At 55.0% G+C, this 16,626-nt stretch overlaps 1 protein-coding gene across 2 annotated transcripts; it reads right to left on the minus strand.

Moving 5' to 3' along the window:
- Positions 1 to 465: 465 nt before the first annotated feature.
- On the minus strand, positions 466 to 11,419 carry Hmx1 (H6 family homeobox 1). 2 transcript variants are annotated; one of them, XM_028758322.1, is made up of 2 exons: positions 11,041 to 11,419; positions 466 to 887 (listed from the first exon to the last, which is right to left on the minus strand). In XM_028758322.1, exons 1-2 carry the CDS (start codon positions 11,414 to 11,416, stop codon positions 730 to 732), a joined length of 534 nt encoding a protein of 177 aa, XP_028614155.1. In that variant the 5' UTR covers positions 11,417 to 11,419; the 3' UTR covers positions 466 to 729. The 2 variants fall into 2 exon arrangements, with proteins under 2 accessions (XP_028614155.1, XP_028614154.1); XM_028758321.1 differs by lacking the exon at positions 466 to 887 and adding an exon at positions 7,581 to 8,748.
- Between the last annotated feature and the right edge of the window lie 5,207 nt (positions 11,420 to 16,626).

The following is a 16,626-nucleotide window of genomic DNA, read 5'->3' on the forward strand; positions in this document are numbered from 1 at the left end:
TGAGGCTAGGAGGGCCAGGGGCTGGAAGCCGGCTTGAGCTACAAGGCATATCTTATCTCAAAAATAACAACAACAATAATTAAGTGGGCTTGTCTGTCTGGAGTGAGTTTTCATCTTGAAGGCCTGAAGAGAGCTTTTCCTCCAGCATGCTTGGTCACACCTTCAGTTTTTCTGCTCTGACAATATATCTTCGATTTACAAACAAACAAATGAACGGTTTAGTGAAAGCTCATCTCCAGCCCCACAAAAAAAAAATAAAAATATATTAAAAACAAAACTCAGCCAGGATTGGTGGCGGCAAACCTTTAATCTCAACAGTGGCAGATGGATTTTTCAGTTCGAGGCCATCCTAGTCTACACATAGAAACAAAACAAAACAACAACAACAACAACAAAATTTAAAGAAAGAAAAGAAAAAGAAAAACCTATGCTATCAGTGGGTTACTGGATTTGGAAAGCCCCTACCTCGTGTGTGCGTGTGTTTAATTTTCTATAACGAACACCGCTTCTCTACGGAGCTGGAGACATGCAGGACCGACTGGCTGGCCGATTGGCCTGGGAGGCCAGCGGACCTGGGTCCTGCTCACCTCAGCAGAAGGCCAGAAGCATGGGTCCGGGTCCCAGAGCAGGGCCCCAGCGATCACTGTGCTTCGGAGCGGCCAGGCTCGTCTCTGGTCTGAGTCGGAAGGTTCTGACTCCTGAGTCTGACTCCCGGACATCTCTGAAGCTCTAGTCTAAGGTGAGCGTCAGGTTCCCTGCGGACCACTGGGTACATTCCGCCGCCCTGCGCGCCTCGCCGGCTCCGGAGCGCGTCGCCTCCCCGCGGGCTGCGGGTCCCAGGGGCGAGGTCCTCGGCGCGGCGGAGGGTGGAAGGCAGAGGGGCGGCTCTTAAGGAAAAGAAGTTGAATCATCAGAAAAACCATTAGGCTAATGTGATGTGCAGTAAGGCGCGGGATCAATGCGGCCATGCCGCTGTTGGGGGCGCAGGACGCCGCGCATGTGAGGCTCCTGCCCATTTGGGGGGAAATGGATTTTAGAAATTTCAGAAAGAAAATTCAATCCAAATCTTGAGAAGCCTTGATGTAAAGGCGCTGTGATTGCCAAGCTTCGAGAGCCACTCAGAGAGAACTCCCTGTCGTGTAGGGACAGTGACCTCGGTGGGGTGAAGCCAAGATCAGGTGGGAATAGTGACCTCGGTGGGCCAAGACTGAGGTTCTAAAGAAACAAACGAAAGAGAGCTGGGATGAAAGAGCTACTGAGGAAGTGCCAGTGGCTCCTCGGCTGTGAGCCTCAGACACTGGCTTCTACTCCTCCATGTTAGGGCAGAGAGAGTTGGATACAGAGATACCCAACCAAACCTGTACAGAACCCACTCTGAGCACAAGACCCGAGGCTTAGGGGCACCATGCTCTCCCAACTAGTCCTATGTTGCTATGAGGGACACCGAGCCCCCCAGTAAAAGCAGGATCGGAACCCGGGCCCGTGGCTCCACCAGGTCTCATGATATTAAGGTGGGTGACTAAATGCCCCAGAAGAGAATGAGCTTCTTCAAGACTTGAACAGTACAGCTTCCCCATTTCGTCCTCTCTGTCCCCAAAAGCCCTTCCGCTTCTTCACTTGCTGGCCCAAAGTATCGTTCCTTTCTAGAGAAAAGAGGAAGGATATGGCCTGCGACCTTTCTTGGGGCCACAGTGGACTTGTCCATACAATGATCAGGTAAGATTGGGCCTGGAGGTTGCTGGGGAGGTGGGATGCTCAGAGGCAAGCCTCCCGTTCTAAACAGCCACCCCTAAGAGGTAAAGGGGATCCAGAAAATGTTTAAGGTCTTTTCTCCACAACCAATTTCAGCCAGCTCCAATGGCACATCAGCACCATTCTGCTTGCTTGCTTATTGTTTGCCGCCTTCACAGCCCGGAGGTCTGAGGGAGCCCTGCTAGGCTCCGGATGAGTCCTAGCTGCTGTCTCCAAGCTTTTTAAAAAGGAATCGGAATGAATTCCAGTGTGGGGCCCCTCAGAGCTACTCCCTGGTGTGGAGAACTCTCTGAAAGAGGGTGGGCTCTCCCACTTCTGGCCCCCTCATTTGCTCAGCTGAAAAAGAAATCCCCACATGCCTCTCTCTCCCCAGGTCACTGGGTGCGTGAGCCTTTGAGTCAGACTGGGACAGATTATTTTTCGTGCACACAACTAGGATAGCACCCCTGTCTGTTGTGGGAGTAGGGTGCAACTGTGAGACTCAGCTCGCAGCCCTAAGAAGGAAGCATCTCTACCAGTGAGAAGCGCGGGCCCCAGCCCAGCCACCGGGATCCAGGGAAGACACAGAGCATACTGAGCTCCCCACTGCGCCCTGTGTGCTGGGGGTGGTCTGTATCTAGGGACCAGGCTGGGCTCCTCCCACCAGGTGGGTCCACCTTCCGTCCTAGGCCAAGGCGAGCGCTGCGGGCCTGGACTCCACCAGCACCGGCGTTCAGTAGTCCCCCTCTTCCCGATGCCTTCCGGACCCCAACGTCCCCACCTCCATCCCGTGCCCTCAGCACAGAAAGGGACCTTTACTAAGTGATGCTGGGCACCCAGCCGGCATAGGGACACGCAGGGTGAGGGGGCTGGAAGATAAGAGGTGAGGATGGAGGGGAGGACTGAGGGGAGGGAGTGCAGACCGCAGCAGACTGCGAGACGCCAGGTGAGCGGCCTAGGCGGGATCGGAGGGGCGCCGCGGGCCGGGCGGGGCTGGACCTCGGCGCGGGGGCGGGGCGGGGCCCCAAGCCAAGGTCCCTGGAGACTGTCCGGAGCGGAGCCCCTAAGCCCCTGCAAGTCGGAGGCCCGACGTTTCTTCCCGAGCTCCACTATACCCACCCCCTACCCCATGTCTCTCACTCCTACCTGATGGAAACAGGGCCTCGTGGCACCGGCGGAAAGGTCCTGACGCGGGATCTGAAAGCCGCGTCCACAGCCGGGTGGGTCGAACCGCGCGGAGTCCAGGACCCATAGAGGGAGGCGCTACCAAGAAACCAGAGCTCCCGTCGTAGGGAAAGAGTCACATCCCGCAAGGCAGGGCGCGTGCGAAGGATCGCAGCCACTGGAGAGAGTCGAGCGGAGAATAACATCGCCGTGTCCTGGGAGAGCCAAGAGAACCAGCAGGCGGAGGGTGGGTAGGGGAGACCTTCCCGGGCGAGAGCAGAACCGTGGCTAGCAGGAGCGCCGGGCCCGCAGAGGTGGTGCTCGCTCAATCTCGGATCGCATAGAGCCCGAGGGTGCTCGGTCTGCTTAGATGTTTCGCCCCGGGGCTCCGCAGCGGTCCGGATGCAGCCCTTCTCCATCCGCCCTTCTCATGTGTCGCCTGTGGGCCCCCAGCCTCCTTCCGGAACTCTGCGCCACAGATCCATGGTGCGCCAGAAACAGAAGACCTAGATCCCAGACTGGAGAGGCGGCCGCCGGGCACTACCCCACACTGTGATGCAAGGTCAAGACCTTTAAGCCCTTTTGCCCCATCCCAGACGTCCGTACCCCGGGTGAGAAGTCCGGAGCGGTCACCATGACCAGAGTGAGGGGAATGAAACCTCGGAAAGCTGCCAGGGGAAAAAAAGAGGACGTTTGAGATCAAAATAGCTGTGAAGCTAAATATGTGAGCTTTAACGGTCAGATTCTGGCTAAGCCGCGAGGAAGCACAGCTTTTAAAAAGCAGAATTTTAAGTGAACCCAGGTGAGACTCGGATTGCGTGAAAATAAAGTTGGACCGTGCAGCAGCTTCTCTGGAGGAGAGTCACCCTTCCCCCGCCCCCCACAAACACATATCCTCACGCTTCCACTGTCTCGTTAAACAGATTTACTTAGGTTTATTTTTAAGTCTGTCCCGGACCTTCCGCGAGGACGGACTCCTTATCAAGTTCCTCTCTTCCATTCTCCTTTTAATTTCGCTGCATATTCTAGATAAACCAACATCACATCGTCTCACTGGTAAACTTATAAATTTATGAATTTATACAATTTATTTTAAAATTAAATGCACTTTAATTTTTTGATTTTGTTTTTGTTTTTAAGGTAACCATCTGACTAAAAAACATAGTTCCAATAAATTCTTAGTCTGGCTTTGATGGATGGTAGAAGGACACACAATTTTGTTGTTTTATTTTGATTTTTATTTGTTTTTCTGTTCTGGTTTTACTGAACTGACCGAGTAATAATACCTAAAAACACCTTTACGAAAATAAAAAACACTACACAACAAAACAAACAAAGCCAGTTGCTGCAGGAGCCTGCTCTTCCCTGCTTCCCCTCATAACCCACAAGAAGCCCTAGCTTGTCCCCATTTTCCCTCAGTCCTGGAGCCTGTGGGCAACAGACTGAGAGTGAGCATACACTGTGAGGACAGATGTGCCAAGGAGACAGCCACCTCTCCCTTTTCCTTCCAGGGCAACCAGACACCCTGACTAGCTGACTAGGAGTTCCCTGGGACCCGTTGCCCCAAGTCCTTTCCCCACAGCATCTTGGTGCCTGCTCTGGTTGCTGAGTAAGTTCATCAAAGCAAAGGGACCTCCCTCCTTCATCAGCACTGGACTGCCCAGTCCTAAAGAAAGGTGCAGTAGCTGCTCCCTGGCTGGTGGAGCCCACAGAGGCCTCAACCTTGCTAGTCTCCGGCCTCCCAGTGGCTTTCTTGGCCAAGAGTCCACGCTGCAGTGAAGCACCGCTTTCATTTTCCACCTTGTTGCTGGGAAGCGCGGAGGTGGAGAACAGAAGGGCCCGCAGGGGAGAGAAAATAAGGCTCCTGGCTTAGCTTAGCTGGCCAGTGCCCAGCCCCTTGGTCTCAACCCAGCTGGGCTGTTTTCTGGGTGAGGGCAGAGCCCGGGCTCTGGGGAGCTTCCTCCCTGAGCAGTCAGATGTGTGGTTGTGTGTGAGAGAGTTGTCTGTACTGCAGCTTTCCTGCAGCTGTTAGCATAGGGGTGCAGTTCCCGGGAAGACTTCATTGTTCCAATGCCTACTTGTGTTTGCTCTGATTTGAGATGAAGCAGGAAGAACTCTTCCTGGATGTCCTTACTCTGAGCCACTACCCCACCCCACCCAGTACCTAGATAAATGAGTGGGACGGCTTCCCCACTCCTGGTAGAAACTCAGATGGACTAGGAATATTCCTGACTGGCCCCAGCATGGACACTGTTGGTTTCACATAGAGAATGAAGAGATTTATGTGCCAAATGGCTTGCGATGGGGAAGCTGGGGGCTCAAAATCAGGGCTTGGCCGTGGGACTCCTCTTGCCAGCAGGGCAGGGTCCACTAAGGCAGACTATTTGGATCTCATGAGCAGAAGCCTCTGCAGTTCAGAATGATGGCAGCTGGACCTCACTTAGCTGTGCTTGAGGCTGGACCGGGAACTAGTGAAAGGGAAGTTCACCTGGCAGAGACAGATCGAAACCATTCATCTTCTGCCAGCAGCAGTCAATCCAACAAGGTGTGCCTGCAATCGATGTCAGGATCTGGGACTAAGGCTCCCAGCCAGGCCTGGCACCCTCTAGGACTTAATGTTGAGGGCTTGAATATTGCCTGTTGAATTTGAATCAGGTCTCTCCACTCAGGGCTGCCTTCCTACACTGCATTGCAGAACCTGGTGGATACTTATGGGGCATGGCGGGTTTGCCTGAGCCTGGCAAGCTGAACTAGTTGAGATTCCCCCTGTAACGCCAGGTCCAGTTCCTGGATCCAGGAGACACCATGTCCATGCTAAAGACAGAGGATGATTAGGGAGGTGGGAAGCTCTCCTGCCTAGCGTTGCTAATTCGTGTTTGTGTGTGTGTGTGTGTGTGTGTATGTGTGTGTGTGTGTGTTCATTCCACTTCCCCAATTGATGGAGTAAGGTTCCATTGCAGGTGCCCATAGGATTCTGTCCCCTGTAGAAAGTGACTATTCACTGTGTCTTGGTAAGACATTCTGATGAGGGCACATTTGCTGGGCTGAAGACACCTTGTGGTCTGCCCTGGATAGAAACTGGAATAAAACGGTGATCTCACAGTGATTTCCTCGTCCTGGGTCTATCTATGCATTTTGAAAGGGCTGAGAAATGACAGGCCAGTAACCTGAACCCCCCCCACCTTGACAATGGGGCCAGCATTTTCACCTGGACCACTGAGGTGTGGGGTGTGTAGGAATAGAGGGGTGCCATGGGGAGCACTCATTGTGCATACAGGAAAAGAGTCAAAGTGGCCATCACTGCTGTGCGAACCTGTGTTGTGCTAGGGTCTGCGAAATGGCACCGCTGGCTGCACCAGATCTCTTCCAGGATGGGCAAACATTTATCCTGAGAACAGTACAAGAGCCACAGAAGCCATGGGCAGCAAAGTCTGGAGATAGCACAGTGGAGAGGTGAGGGAAGAAGGAGAGGTAGGCCTGTCCATTCTGTCTGGGGACAGCCAGTAGCCTGTGTGGCTGCTGCCGGGGGAGGGGTCGAGGTTTTTGAAAACTCTATTGAAAAAAGAAACCTCATCAAAGTGTATTGTAGTCTCTCCCAGACAAAGCCAGTAAAAGCTGGTTTGCTCATGGCAAAGCAGTTCAGAGTGTCCCAAGGCAGGAAGAATGCCCAGGCTCCAAACTGATTGGCTGACTGATATGGAAGGCTGACCTAGAGATAGGACTGCTGGTCAAGAACCAATGTCCCTTCCACATGAATCTCAAAACATACACACTGTCAGGGGAGCCTCTGCATGGAGCATTACTACCTAGGTCTCCATACTGGAAACTCGCTCTTTGTAATCAGGTGGGGTCCGAGCAAACACACACACACACACACACACACACACACACTCCTAAGATGGACTGACTCCCCCAGGCCCCTGGCGCCTTCTCCTAGGCTGTCTGGCGCCACTTTGGACGCCCCTGGCCCTGTGTGGCCTGATGATTGTACATCTCTGCTGTGGGGTGTCTGCTTCCAGGTGGAGCAGGGAGGAAGACATGTTTTCCAAGCTCCTCTGTTAAGGCTGGGAGTGACCTGACCCCTTCAGATTTGGAATGCCCTCCCCCAATTAGGCTCAAAAGCACACCAAACAAAGTATACACCTGTAGGTAGGAGCAGTCAGTTTGGGGGCAATGGAGATGTATGACCCAGGTGGTCCACACTGTTCAAGCAACTTCCCCTGAGATCACATAGAGGGTACTGATGACCAGGAGAGGCAGAAGCAAGCACCCCAGAGCCTTGCTGAAGAGCCAGAGCTTTGTTTTAGATCAAAGAATTTCTACATACACCCTGCTGTGTACCCCAAGTGCAAGCAAGGCCAGTGGCCACACAGCCTCATGAACTCCCATGATCAAGTTGGTAGCTGTTTCAGTCCCCAAATCTCTACAACAGTCATCTTTATATCTCTACTCCTTACTCCTGGACCCCTAAGTCTTCTAAGGAAGTGTAGCTGGGCCTCCCTGTCACAAAGAGAGTAAAATTTAAGACCATGGACCAGGAGGGTGGCTCCAGTCAGACTCTCCCAGCTACCCCGGGGCAGCCTTCCCAAAGTCCCTGGCCAGCTTCAAGAGTGAAGTACCCACTCACCCAGGCCTGCTAGAAGAAGTGGCTCTGCCCTAGCGACCACACAACTGCAAGCCCATCCAGAAAACGTCCCTTTTTATTCCATATGCAAAGAAGTAGATTCATCACAGAAAAAAAAAAAAAAAGTCTTCGTCAAGCCAAGAGAACCTAGGTCGCCCAAGAGAGAAGCCCTCTTCGGAAGAGAGGCCCAAGATGAGTTGTCCCAAGGGCCGCGGCTCTCTGCACTGTCCCTTGGAATGGGGCCCTGCTGTTTGGGTTCCTGTGAGGTTCCTCCCGAGAAAAGGACATTCTGAGTTAGGGACAGGATGCCTCGGGGACAGTCGCCGCGGTTCCTTGGCCAGCCCATTCCAAGTGTCCGTTTGCTGCCGCGGAGCCCGCATCTGCTCAGCACTCGGTGCTGGCGAGAGCTAGCGCATCGCCGCCCGCTTTCCATCCGAACGGGTCTCCAGTCCTGCAGCTGGCTGCGAGTCCCCGCTGACGCCGTCCGGTACACTCTGGAGCAGCTGCCCACGGGGACCGCCGCCCGAGGGACTGCGAGGCGCGCGGCGCCTTCCCCCCACCGCCTCCTCCCGGCGCCCCTATACAGAGGGCGCCGGCTCACACTAGCCCCGGCATCTGCGCGCGAAGGAAGGGCACCGAGGCAGCAGCGGGAAAGGCGGCCAGCGGGTAGGCAAGCGCGCCCGAGAAACCGAGTAGTGGCGGCGGCGGCGCGGGAGCGGGCGGCGCCAGCGGGAAGGGCAACGCGGGGCCCGCGCCAGTCGAGGGACTCTCGTGGTAGAGCACCGGCACGCGGACCAGGCGCTGCGCGCCCGGCGGGGACAGGCTGGCCGCCTCCAGCTCCGCCGCCAGCTGCCGCTTCCACTTGTTGCGGCGGTTCTGAAACCAGATCTTGACCTGCGTCTCCGTGAGCTGCAGCGAGGCGGCGAGGCCTGCGCGCTCCGCGCTGCTCAGGTAGCGCTTCAGATCGAAAGTGGACTCGAGCTGGAAGACCTGGCTGCGCGAGAAGACCGTGCGCGTCTTCTTTCTGCGGCCGCCGCGCGCCTCCCCTGCCGCAGCCGCAGCCGCCGCCACCGCCGGAGCCTCGGCCAGCTCTGCCGCCTCCTCCCCGCCGGCCGCCGGGCCCTGCGTCGTCACCTCCCGCGGAACGGTTCCCGGCCCGGGGCACCGCGGCCAGGAGCTCTCTGCGCGCCCCATCTCCTCGCCGGTCTCCGGAGAGTCCCGGTCGCTTGCTGCAGGGGAGAAACGGGCATAGTGGTGGGTTCTAATGGTCTGCCCTAGAAGGAGTCACTGAGACTGGCTTCCTCCCACCTTCAAATCCCCTTCACAATGCTACAAGCTGGGAAATATTCCCGCGCGTAGGTGTTTGGGGAAAATCCGCCACTGCGGGGTGGGGGGTGGGGGGGGGTTGAGGGCCAGGGGTGGAGGGCAGGAAAGTAACAGAAGCGGAAAATGAAGCCTAAGACCTCGGCTGTGGCAAACACGTGGCAGCACACACCCAGGGAAGGACAGAGAGAGAATTCTCGAAAGAAAAAGGTTAACCCAAAAGACAAGCTGACATCTGAGACTGCCCCTGGCTCAGCTGTACCTTAGCGCTCCCCCAACCCCCACATAACCTTACAAAAGGCTGGCAGAGGCCCGGGACAAAAGAAATGATGGCCTTCAAAGTTATGTACACACAGAGACTGACATACAACCTAGCAGCCAGGGGCCAAGACCTCCCCATCACACACGTGGTGCAGACATCAAGGAAACAAACAACTATTAGGAGACATGAATGAACATTCCCCAAAGAAACTCCACCAGGTGACATAGCACAACCCTGACCCAGACACCCTCAGAGGCAGCACCTCTGCAGCAGCAAAATATGCTCCAACCGACCACAGCATCACTACCCTGCCCCAAGTACCTCCCACACTTGCTTGGGGTCTTGCCCACAGAGGACCTCTGGGCTCACACTCCAAGTTCCAAACTCAGAGTTGACAAGGGACATTACCAGGTTAAATAAGTTCCCGTGGGCTCCTGGTGCTCCTCTAGACATCAGGGCCCATGAAACCAATTCAGGCCAGTCTATTCCTCTTTCTGACTAATGGATCAGAGGTCAAGGTGGGGTTTGGCCCAGGTTATGGCTCAGCATGGTGGGCTTGTGTGTACAGCTAAACTCTGCCTGGTTTCCTTGAAAGCATCCCAATTGTGCCCCGACCCAGCTTCCATGTTCTGTGCTCTCAGTGCCCACGCAAAGTCACCTAGCAGGATGCTATGTATGTGGCTAGACCACTGGGGAGGTTCCACAAAGACACCCCAGGCCCCTACACTCACAGGGGTCCATGTGTTGCCATAAAGTGCTAATCTGACTCACGTGCTCGCTTGACTCTCCCGGAACAGAGAACTCTAACCCGCGTGGCGCGAAATGAGGAGGAGCCAGCACTGTGGGTGACCACTGGACTACAGGTGAGGATGGCCCAATTAGGAGGGAGAATAAAATGTGCCCTGCAAGAGCCTCCTCATCGGACTTCAGGGTACCACTACTGGCCCCTGTTTAAGTTTATGTGAGGAAGGCAGGCATCTCAAACCTGGGCTGGGAGACCTGTCCTACTCCATACCAGGAAAGGGGTGGGTACCTAACAGAAAAGAATGGCCCCAGGCCACCTTCTACCCCAAAGCTTACACACAGATGGCTCACAGAGCCTTGGTGGGCAATCTTTAGTTAGGTACAAAGTCTGTGTGTTTAGGGGCAGGCTGGCAAAAGGGGCTGTAGGCGAGGAAGGTTGAAATATCCTTCTAGTCTCAAGGGTTGCTCTCTAAAAGAGCAGGTCCTAAGAGAAGTGAAGTCTGGACCCTCTGGAGACAGGCAGTCAAAGTCAGGATGTCCAGGCCAGAGGGGTAAGTGGGTTCTGGAACTGAGAAGCCCCCACCCCCATTCTCTGAGCCCTCTGCAGGAAACAAAGGCCAAGGAGGGGGAGGGGCAAGAAAAGAAGAGAGGGGTGGGATGGACCCTTCAGAATGGGCTCCTACCAGCCTCAGCCTCTGGGCCTGAGAAGACCCAAGTCCCAGTCCAGGTTCTTACTGCAACAGAGAGAGCAAAGGATACTCTGGGGACCTCAATTGCTATAGAAGAAGGCCTCCCATCCAGCCTCCATAACTGTGGCCCCTCAGCTCAGACCCATTTATTTTAGTGTTTGACTCCACAGTCTCCCCTCCCCTGCCACCCTTCCTATTCCTTCACTTCTCTTTGACCTTCGCTGTTTCTCCCAACACATTCCTTTCCCTCTCTTGCCTTTCCGAGGCCTATTTCACTCTCCTCTCTCCTATCCGAAATTTTGTGTTCTCGGGCCTAATCCGCGCCTTAGTAGCTTCTCGTATGCAGCGCCATCCCCGGTCTCCAAGAATTGTCCGTGCTGGCGTTCCAAGGGGGGGGTCTCAGGAAGACTAGGGTCTCACTAAGTCCAAAGACACCAAAAGAACGCGCAGGGAGGGAGCAGAGCCCTGCCCATTGTCAACTCCTTCCCCGCAACCTCACTCACTGTCAGGACTCAGACCACCTCCGTAGCCGCCGTGCCCCCGTGGGTACCACCGCGTCGCGCCTCCGCAGCCAAGCGCGAAGGGTGGCCCGGGTCCGGGAGGCGGTCGAGGACCTAGGCCCAGCGCCCGGGCCCTCGCCTCCCTGCCCGGCCCGCTGCCCGCGCGCTGCTGTCGCCGTCTCTGTAGTCGTCGTCGGCGCGCCTGCTCCGGATCCTCGTCCTCGGGGTCGTCGTCATCCTCCTCCTCTTCCTCGCGGACGCCATCGCCCTGGGCTGCGCGCCCCGCGCCCTTGGCCTCGGCTGCCAGCAGGTTCTCGATGAGGAAGGAGGAGGCGCGAGCCGGCGTGGCGCGCCCGGGCTCGGTCAGCTCATCCGGCATCGCGGCCGCGGGCCCGTCGGGCAAGGCTGGGATCCTGGGGGTCCCTGGTTGCCCCGGGCGCAGCCACTCTTCCCGGCCCCGCTGGGATTGTGGCGAGCGGACGCCTAGCGCACGCGCGGCCCGGCCCTGGAGAGCCGCTGCCCGGAGCGAGGGGCGTCGGGCTCCACGAGGCGGGCGTCGGCTTCTTGTGCAGCGCTGGGCTTGGAGGGAGCGGGTGCGCGCGGACGGCCGTTCCCGCAGCAGCCTCGCTCGCCTTTCTCGGAGCGGTTCAGGTCGCCGCCCCGGCCGGCCTCACGGAGGGGGGGGGGGGAGGGGGGGGGGGCCGGGGGCGGGGCGGCGCGGGCTCCGTAGGCTCAGCCCCAAGGACCCGCTGCAGCCCGGAGAGAAGCCATTGCCGGGACGCCGCCCGGCCGGACTCTGCGGGCAGGCGGCGGCGGGGCCCAGGGCAGGAGGCCCGGTGGTCGCGCGGGGACGACCACGCGAAATGCGTTCCGGTGGCATCCCTTCCCCCTCCCCATCCCGGCACCCGCGCCAGGGAGTGGGAGAGGGCGGGGCCTCGGCTGGGAGGTCGACCATTGGCTACAGGGTCGCTGTGAGGCCCAGGCTGGCCAATCGCATCCAAGGAGAGCCTTGCTTTTCCCCCGCCGGGAGCGTGTCCGAACCCGCAGAACGCGCGGTTTGTGCGTGAGTCCGGGTGACTGTATATTTGCGCGCGTTTAAGAACTACTGCGGACTGGGCCACAGTCTTTTTTTTTAAGACCCCACGTGTAATTTAAAAAGGGGAATCTGCCAAAACAATTTTGCAGAAATGCAGCATGTTTTAACACTTACGCGTAACGAAATAACGCTCGCTCTTGGTGCCATCGCGATGCGATGGTATGCTCTTGTATCCCAGGCTCAGTTTCACTGTGTAAAGAGATTCAAGCCCGAAGGTGCCCCCATGGTGGCACGGTGGGTAGGAATAGATTACATCCGCGCTGGCACCTCCATGGCCAGGCTCTATCTTTAGGCTAGTGAGGGCTTCGTGGTGTCTAGACACTATGAGGGACTACAGGTCTTAAGGGTCAGTTCTTCTTTCTGCCTCAGTTTCTTGCCCTGCACAAAGTGAATTGTTCCCCCCCCCCCACTCCCGCTTCAGGAGCAAGGCCACAGAGGGTAACCCAGACTTCGCTGAGGCCCACAGAGCTGTGACCCACTTCCGACAAGAACAGAGGACAGCAGAGTCAATAAGGGGCGCGCTTCACTGGATGCGGGTTATCACGGAAAGACTAATCCAGCTGCTCATTGCAGGTCCGCAGCCAGCGCCCAACAAAGTGTGTCCCACTTTCTGGGAAGGCCAAGAGCCCGCCTTGTTTAGTCTTCCCAACAAGCGAAATAGAGGGAGCATCACCCTATACTTCAAAGGGGAAAACTGATGTGAAAAGAGAGCCATTCCCCTCCCTCCCACGGTAAGTGGCTGAAACTTGGAGTCCACGGCTTGCCATGAATAGGAGGATGGATGAGCAGCCAGGCTATGGAACCTTTGGGGTCTGCACCCTGGCTGGAAACCTGGATGGAAAGTGGGCTTTGTAAACGCTAGGACTTGATTTCGGAGCCATATTAGGGAAGACAAGAAGAATCCCTGGCAAGCAGCCAGGTTTCATAGAAGAAGGTTCTGAGTCAATGTTGGGTGTCTCCAGGGAACGTTCTACTCTCCCAAGTGCTATTACTTCCTTGGATTCCCAGCTCAGACATACTCAGACCTGGGTAGAGGGGAGGAGGGAGAAATTAGCACTGAAATTCGTTTGTATGATTCAGACACAAGCCCTGGGCTGGCCAAGGAGGTTGGTTTTGTTGTTGGTGGTTGTTTGCTTGTTTTTGTTTTGATGTTGTTTTTGGTTTTTCAAGTCAGGGTTTCTATGTTAGCCCTGGCTGTCCTAGAACTCACTCTGTAGACCAGACTGGCCTCGAATTCAGAGATCCTCTTGCCTCTGCTCTTGAGTGCTGGGATTAAAAGCATGTGCCGTCACTACAGGGTTCTGGGTTGTTTTTTAAGGGATGAAGAAACTGAGACCAGAAGGAAGCCCTACTAAAAAATATGGTGATGGGAAGAACCATTCAATTTCTGCAAGTTCCAGGCTGTAAAACCGCAAGCCTGTTGGGTGGGTGCTGTCTCTTCCACTGCTTTTCTCTGCTGTCTGGGTGGGGAGCCAGGCCGGGCTTCTTAGGCACCTGGGTTGTAGTTCCCTTCGTTCTAGGGCTCTGGCCCTCGGACCTGGCCCCTTGCTGGTAAACTGTGGGTAAGTACAGTTGTCACATTCCACTGAGTGGAGACTTGCCAGCCTGGTACCTGCATCTTACCCAGCACTCCCTCTGGAGCCGCTCATGGTCAGGAGTGGGGAAAGGGCACCCACCTCTCCTGGCACTGGCTTGGGAGCATAAGAAGGAGGGTGACATCCACACTACCTGGCTCCTGGATCCTACCAACTACAAGTGGGCTGTTGATGCCACTCAGGAACAGGGTGTGTATGTGTTAGAAACTGTGGTGCATGTGTCAGGAGCTCCCAAGTTAACCCAGTGGGTGCTCACCCAGGTCCTGGGGCTCACACGCTCAACCTACATGGAAGAGAGCAGAGAGGTACTGCTTAGTCCTTGCTGCCAGAGTTTTAGCTCTGATGCTGCCCAGCAGATAGGCCAGAAAGGCTAGTCTGTCCCAATTCAAGGCCAATTTGGCTGAGGAAGTATGGCTGCCAAGCACTAACTTGGCACAACTTTGAAGTTGAAGCACAACTTCTGATGCTGTCTTGCCAGAGCCCTATGTCCCTGGCTCCCTTTATATTCCCCCCCTCCGCAGAGTTCTAGGGCTGGAGGACTGTCCCCCTCCTCAAGCCACAGCCGTCCACGTTCATACACAGTAGCTGTGCAGGCTGTGGCTTCTCTCCCCACTTTGTCCTGGTGCCTTGTTCTGTCTCACCTCTCCGGTATGCTGAGATCTGTCAGGAAGCCTGCCAGGCCTTAGCAGAGTCTGCCTGGCCTGGAGCTGTTCATCACAGATGTCCCCAAAATCTTAGCAACTGGATCTGTGGAGCAACTCTGAGATCAGAGTGGCAGCTGCACGGCCACCTCAAATCTTTTCACCAACAAACCTTTTCATTTGGAAAATTTTTACAAGATGCCCATTTTAAATTTTAAAAAATTACCATATTTTTGCTTCTTTCATCCCTCACCTGATCCTATTTCTTCCCACACCCCTCCCTACATACCCCATGCCTGCCTATTCTTGGGTTTTGATTGACAAAAACCAACATTCCAAGTACACTTTCTCAGCTTCTTATTTTCAAAGGCAATCATCGCTATGCATGGGGGGGTGTGAATCCAGGACCCCCTCAGATGTCAAAATCTGAGGGTGTCCAGTTAGCTCAGGCTAGCCTTGCGTTCTAGATAATGTTCCCACCCCCACCTTCCCAGTGCTGGCACTTCAAGCTTGCACCACCTTATCCAGATACTTCCACATACAGTAACATTTGCATCCACATCCTACTGTATGCTTCCAGTGTCTCTAGATGGCAGATAGGATAGACCTACTAAGATTTGGATGCTGTGGGATGGCAGATTTGCAGCATTTAGGGTGTCATGACCAACGGGCCTGTGCCGGACATGAAGTAGATGCAAGTTTTGCTTCAAACTTTCCTTTTTCTAATCCTAAGAATGAAATCCATTTAAAAATAGCTTTTGGCCTTTGGTTGGTTGAGTCTGAGGACAGGAATCTGTATATAAAGAGAGCCGACTATCACATAGCCACATACCCAAGCTGGTAAATGAAAAAAATGTGGTGTTCCACTTTGTTTGCCAACCCTGTTTTTCCAGATGCTGTGTGTGCCTGGCACACCTCTACCATCAAGCTACCAGCACAGCCTTCCTATTTTTATTTCTTTATGGGGTTGAGGGTGCCAGAGTGCTAGAGAGTCACAAGCAGAGCCTAAGGAGCTGTCCCTTGTCATCTCAATCCACTATGTTCTATGTATGTCATTTCCATACCCAAAGTTCTGTTACTGTGACCATGTGGCATGTTTCCCAAGCCCTGTGCTTGGGAAAACAACAGTTCTCCAGAGCACTCAGGACTCAATGGCTCACGTGTGGTGTGTCTTCAAGTCATGAGGTATAGGCTGCTGTTGGAAAACCAAGTGCACTCAAGAGGGTCAGGTAAGCTTATTTTTCTCTCAAAGGAGGGATCTCTGCAGGGCCTTTTTACTGAGGACCTCAGGGTGCCAGGCAAAATCTTGCATGGGAACCGCATCCATTGCTCTGCGGAGGGAGAGCTGTCACAGGTTCTAAGAGAATTCAGTGGGAGGGAATCAACCCTACCCTTCTGCAGAGGCAGCTGGAGAGAGGTCCTTTTGATGCACAGTAAGGTGAGAGTCAGGAAAAGACACACGCTGAAGGGACCCCTCCCTTCCCTGCAGTGGATGTGCTTCATGGGGGACTTGGAGTGCCTCCCCCTCTGCGATTACAGATACACTAGCAACAACAGGAGCACTTCCAAGGCACTGCAGACAGCTGTGTTCTTTGTCTCCTCCCAGCACAAGGTTCATCTCCTCTCTGGCTGTCTGAGGCAAAAGCTCTCTGACCCTGTGAAAGTGAAGACCCAGGGTTGAATGAGTTAGGGAGCTAGAGTCAGGTCCTGGAAAGACAGCTGCCAAGAAAGAGAGAGGCCAGTAAGTCCTCTGCAGGGCCCCAGAAACAATAGGCCTCTTAATTTGAAAAGCAATGGGGAACTATTGTAGGTTGTTAAACTAGACACTATTAAAACTGGGAGAATGTTGGGCAGTGCTGACACACACCTTTGATCCCAACACTTGAGAGGCAAAGGCAGGTGGATCTCTGACTTGGAGGGACAGCCTGGTCTACAGATTGAGTTGCAGATAGCCAGGGCTACACAGAGAAGCCCTGTCTGGAAAAAACTAACCAAACAAACAAACTAACTACCTGAAAGAGTAATCTGAAGCCCTTCAGCACCAAAGGAGGTGCTGCCCACTGTCTTTAGGACTTGCAGCAAAGGACTGTGGCCCTTCCTGGGCTGCAGGGACTTGTCAGGTCTAGCTAGCTTTGGCTGTAGATACACCTGCAGTAGTAGTCTAGTTGTGTCTTCTCTCCTCTACCCTCTAGCTCATGGTGGTCAGCAGTCAGTCTCCACCATTGTCTTGTCGACAGTCACGCAGCCTCTTCTACAT

This window comes from Grammomys surdaster, unplaced genomic scaffold (assembly GCF_004785775.1).
Source record: "Grammomys surdaster isolate TR1022 unplaced genomic scaffold, NIH_TR_1.0 126187, whole genome shotgun sequence".
In the NCBI taxonomy this organism is placed as follows: domain Eukaryota; kingdom Metazoa; phylum Chordata; class Mammalia; order Rodentia; family Muridae; genus Grammomys; species Grammomys surdaster.

Excerpts from the sequence above, each read along its gene's own strand:
- Hmx1 (XM_028758321.1), bottom strand. The coding sequence starts at position 11,416 with ATGCCGGATGAGCTGACCGAGCCCGGGCGCGCCACGCCGGCTCGCGCC. Across the intron at positions 8,749-11,040 it reads AGGTGGTCTGAGTCCTGACA|CAAGCGACCGGGACTCTCCG; the intron begins GTGAGTGAGGTT and ends TCTCCCCTGCAG.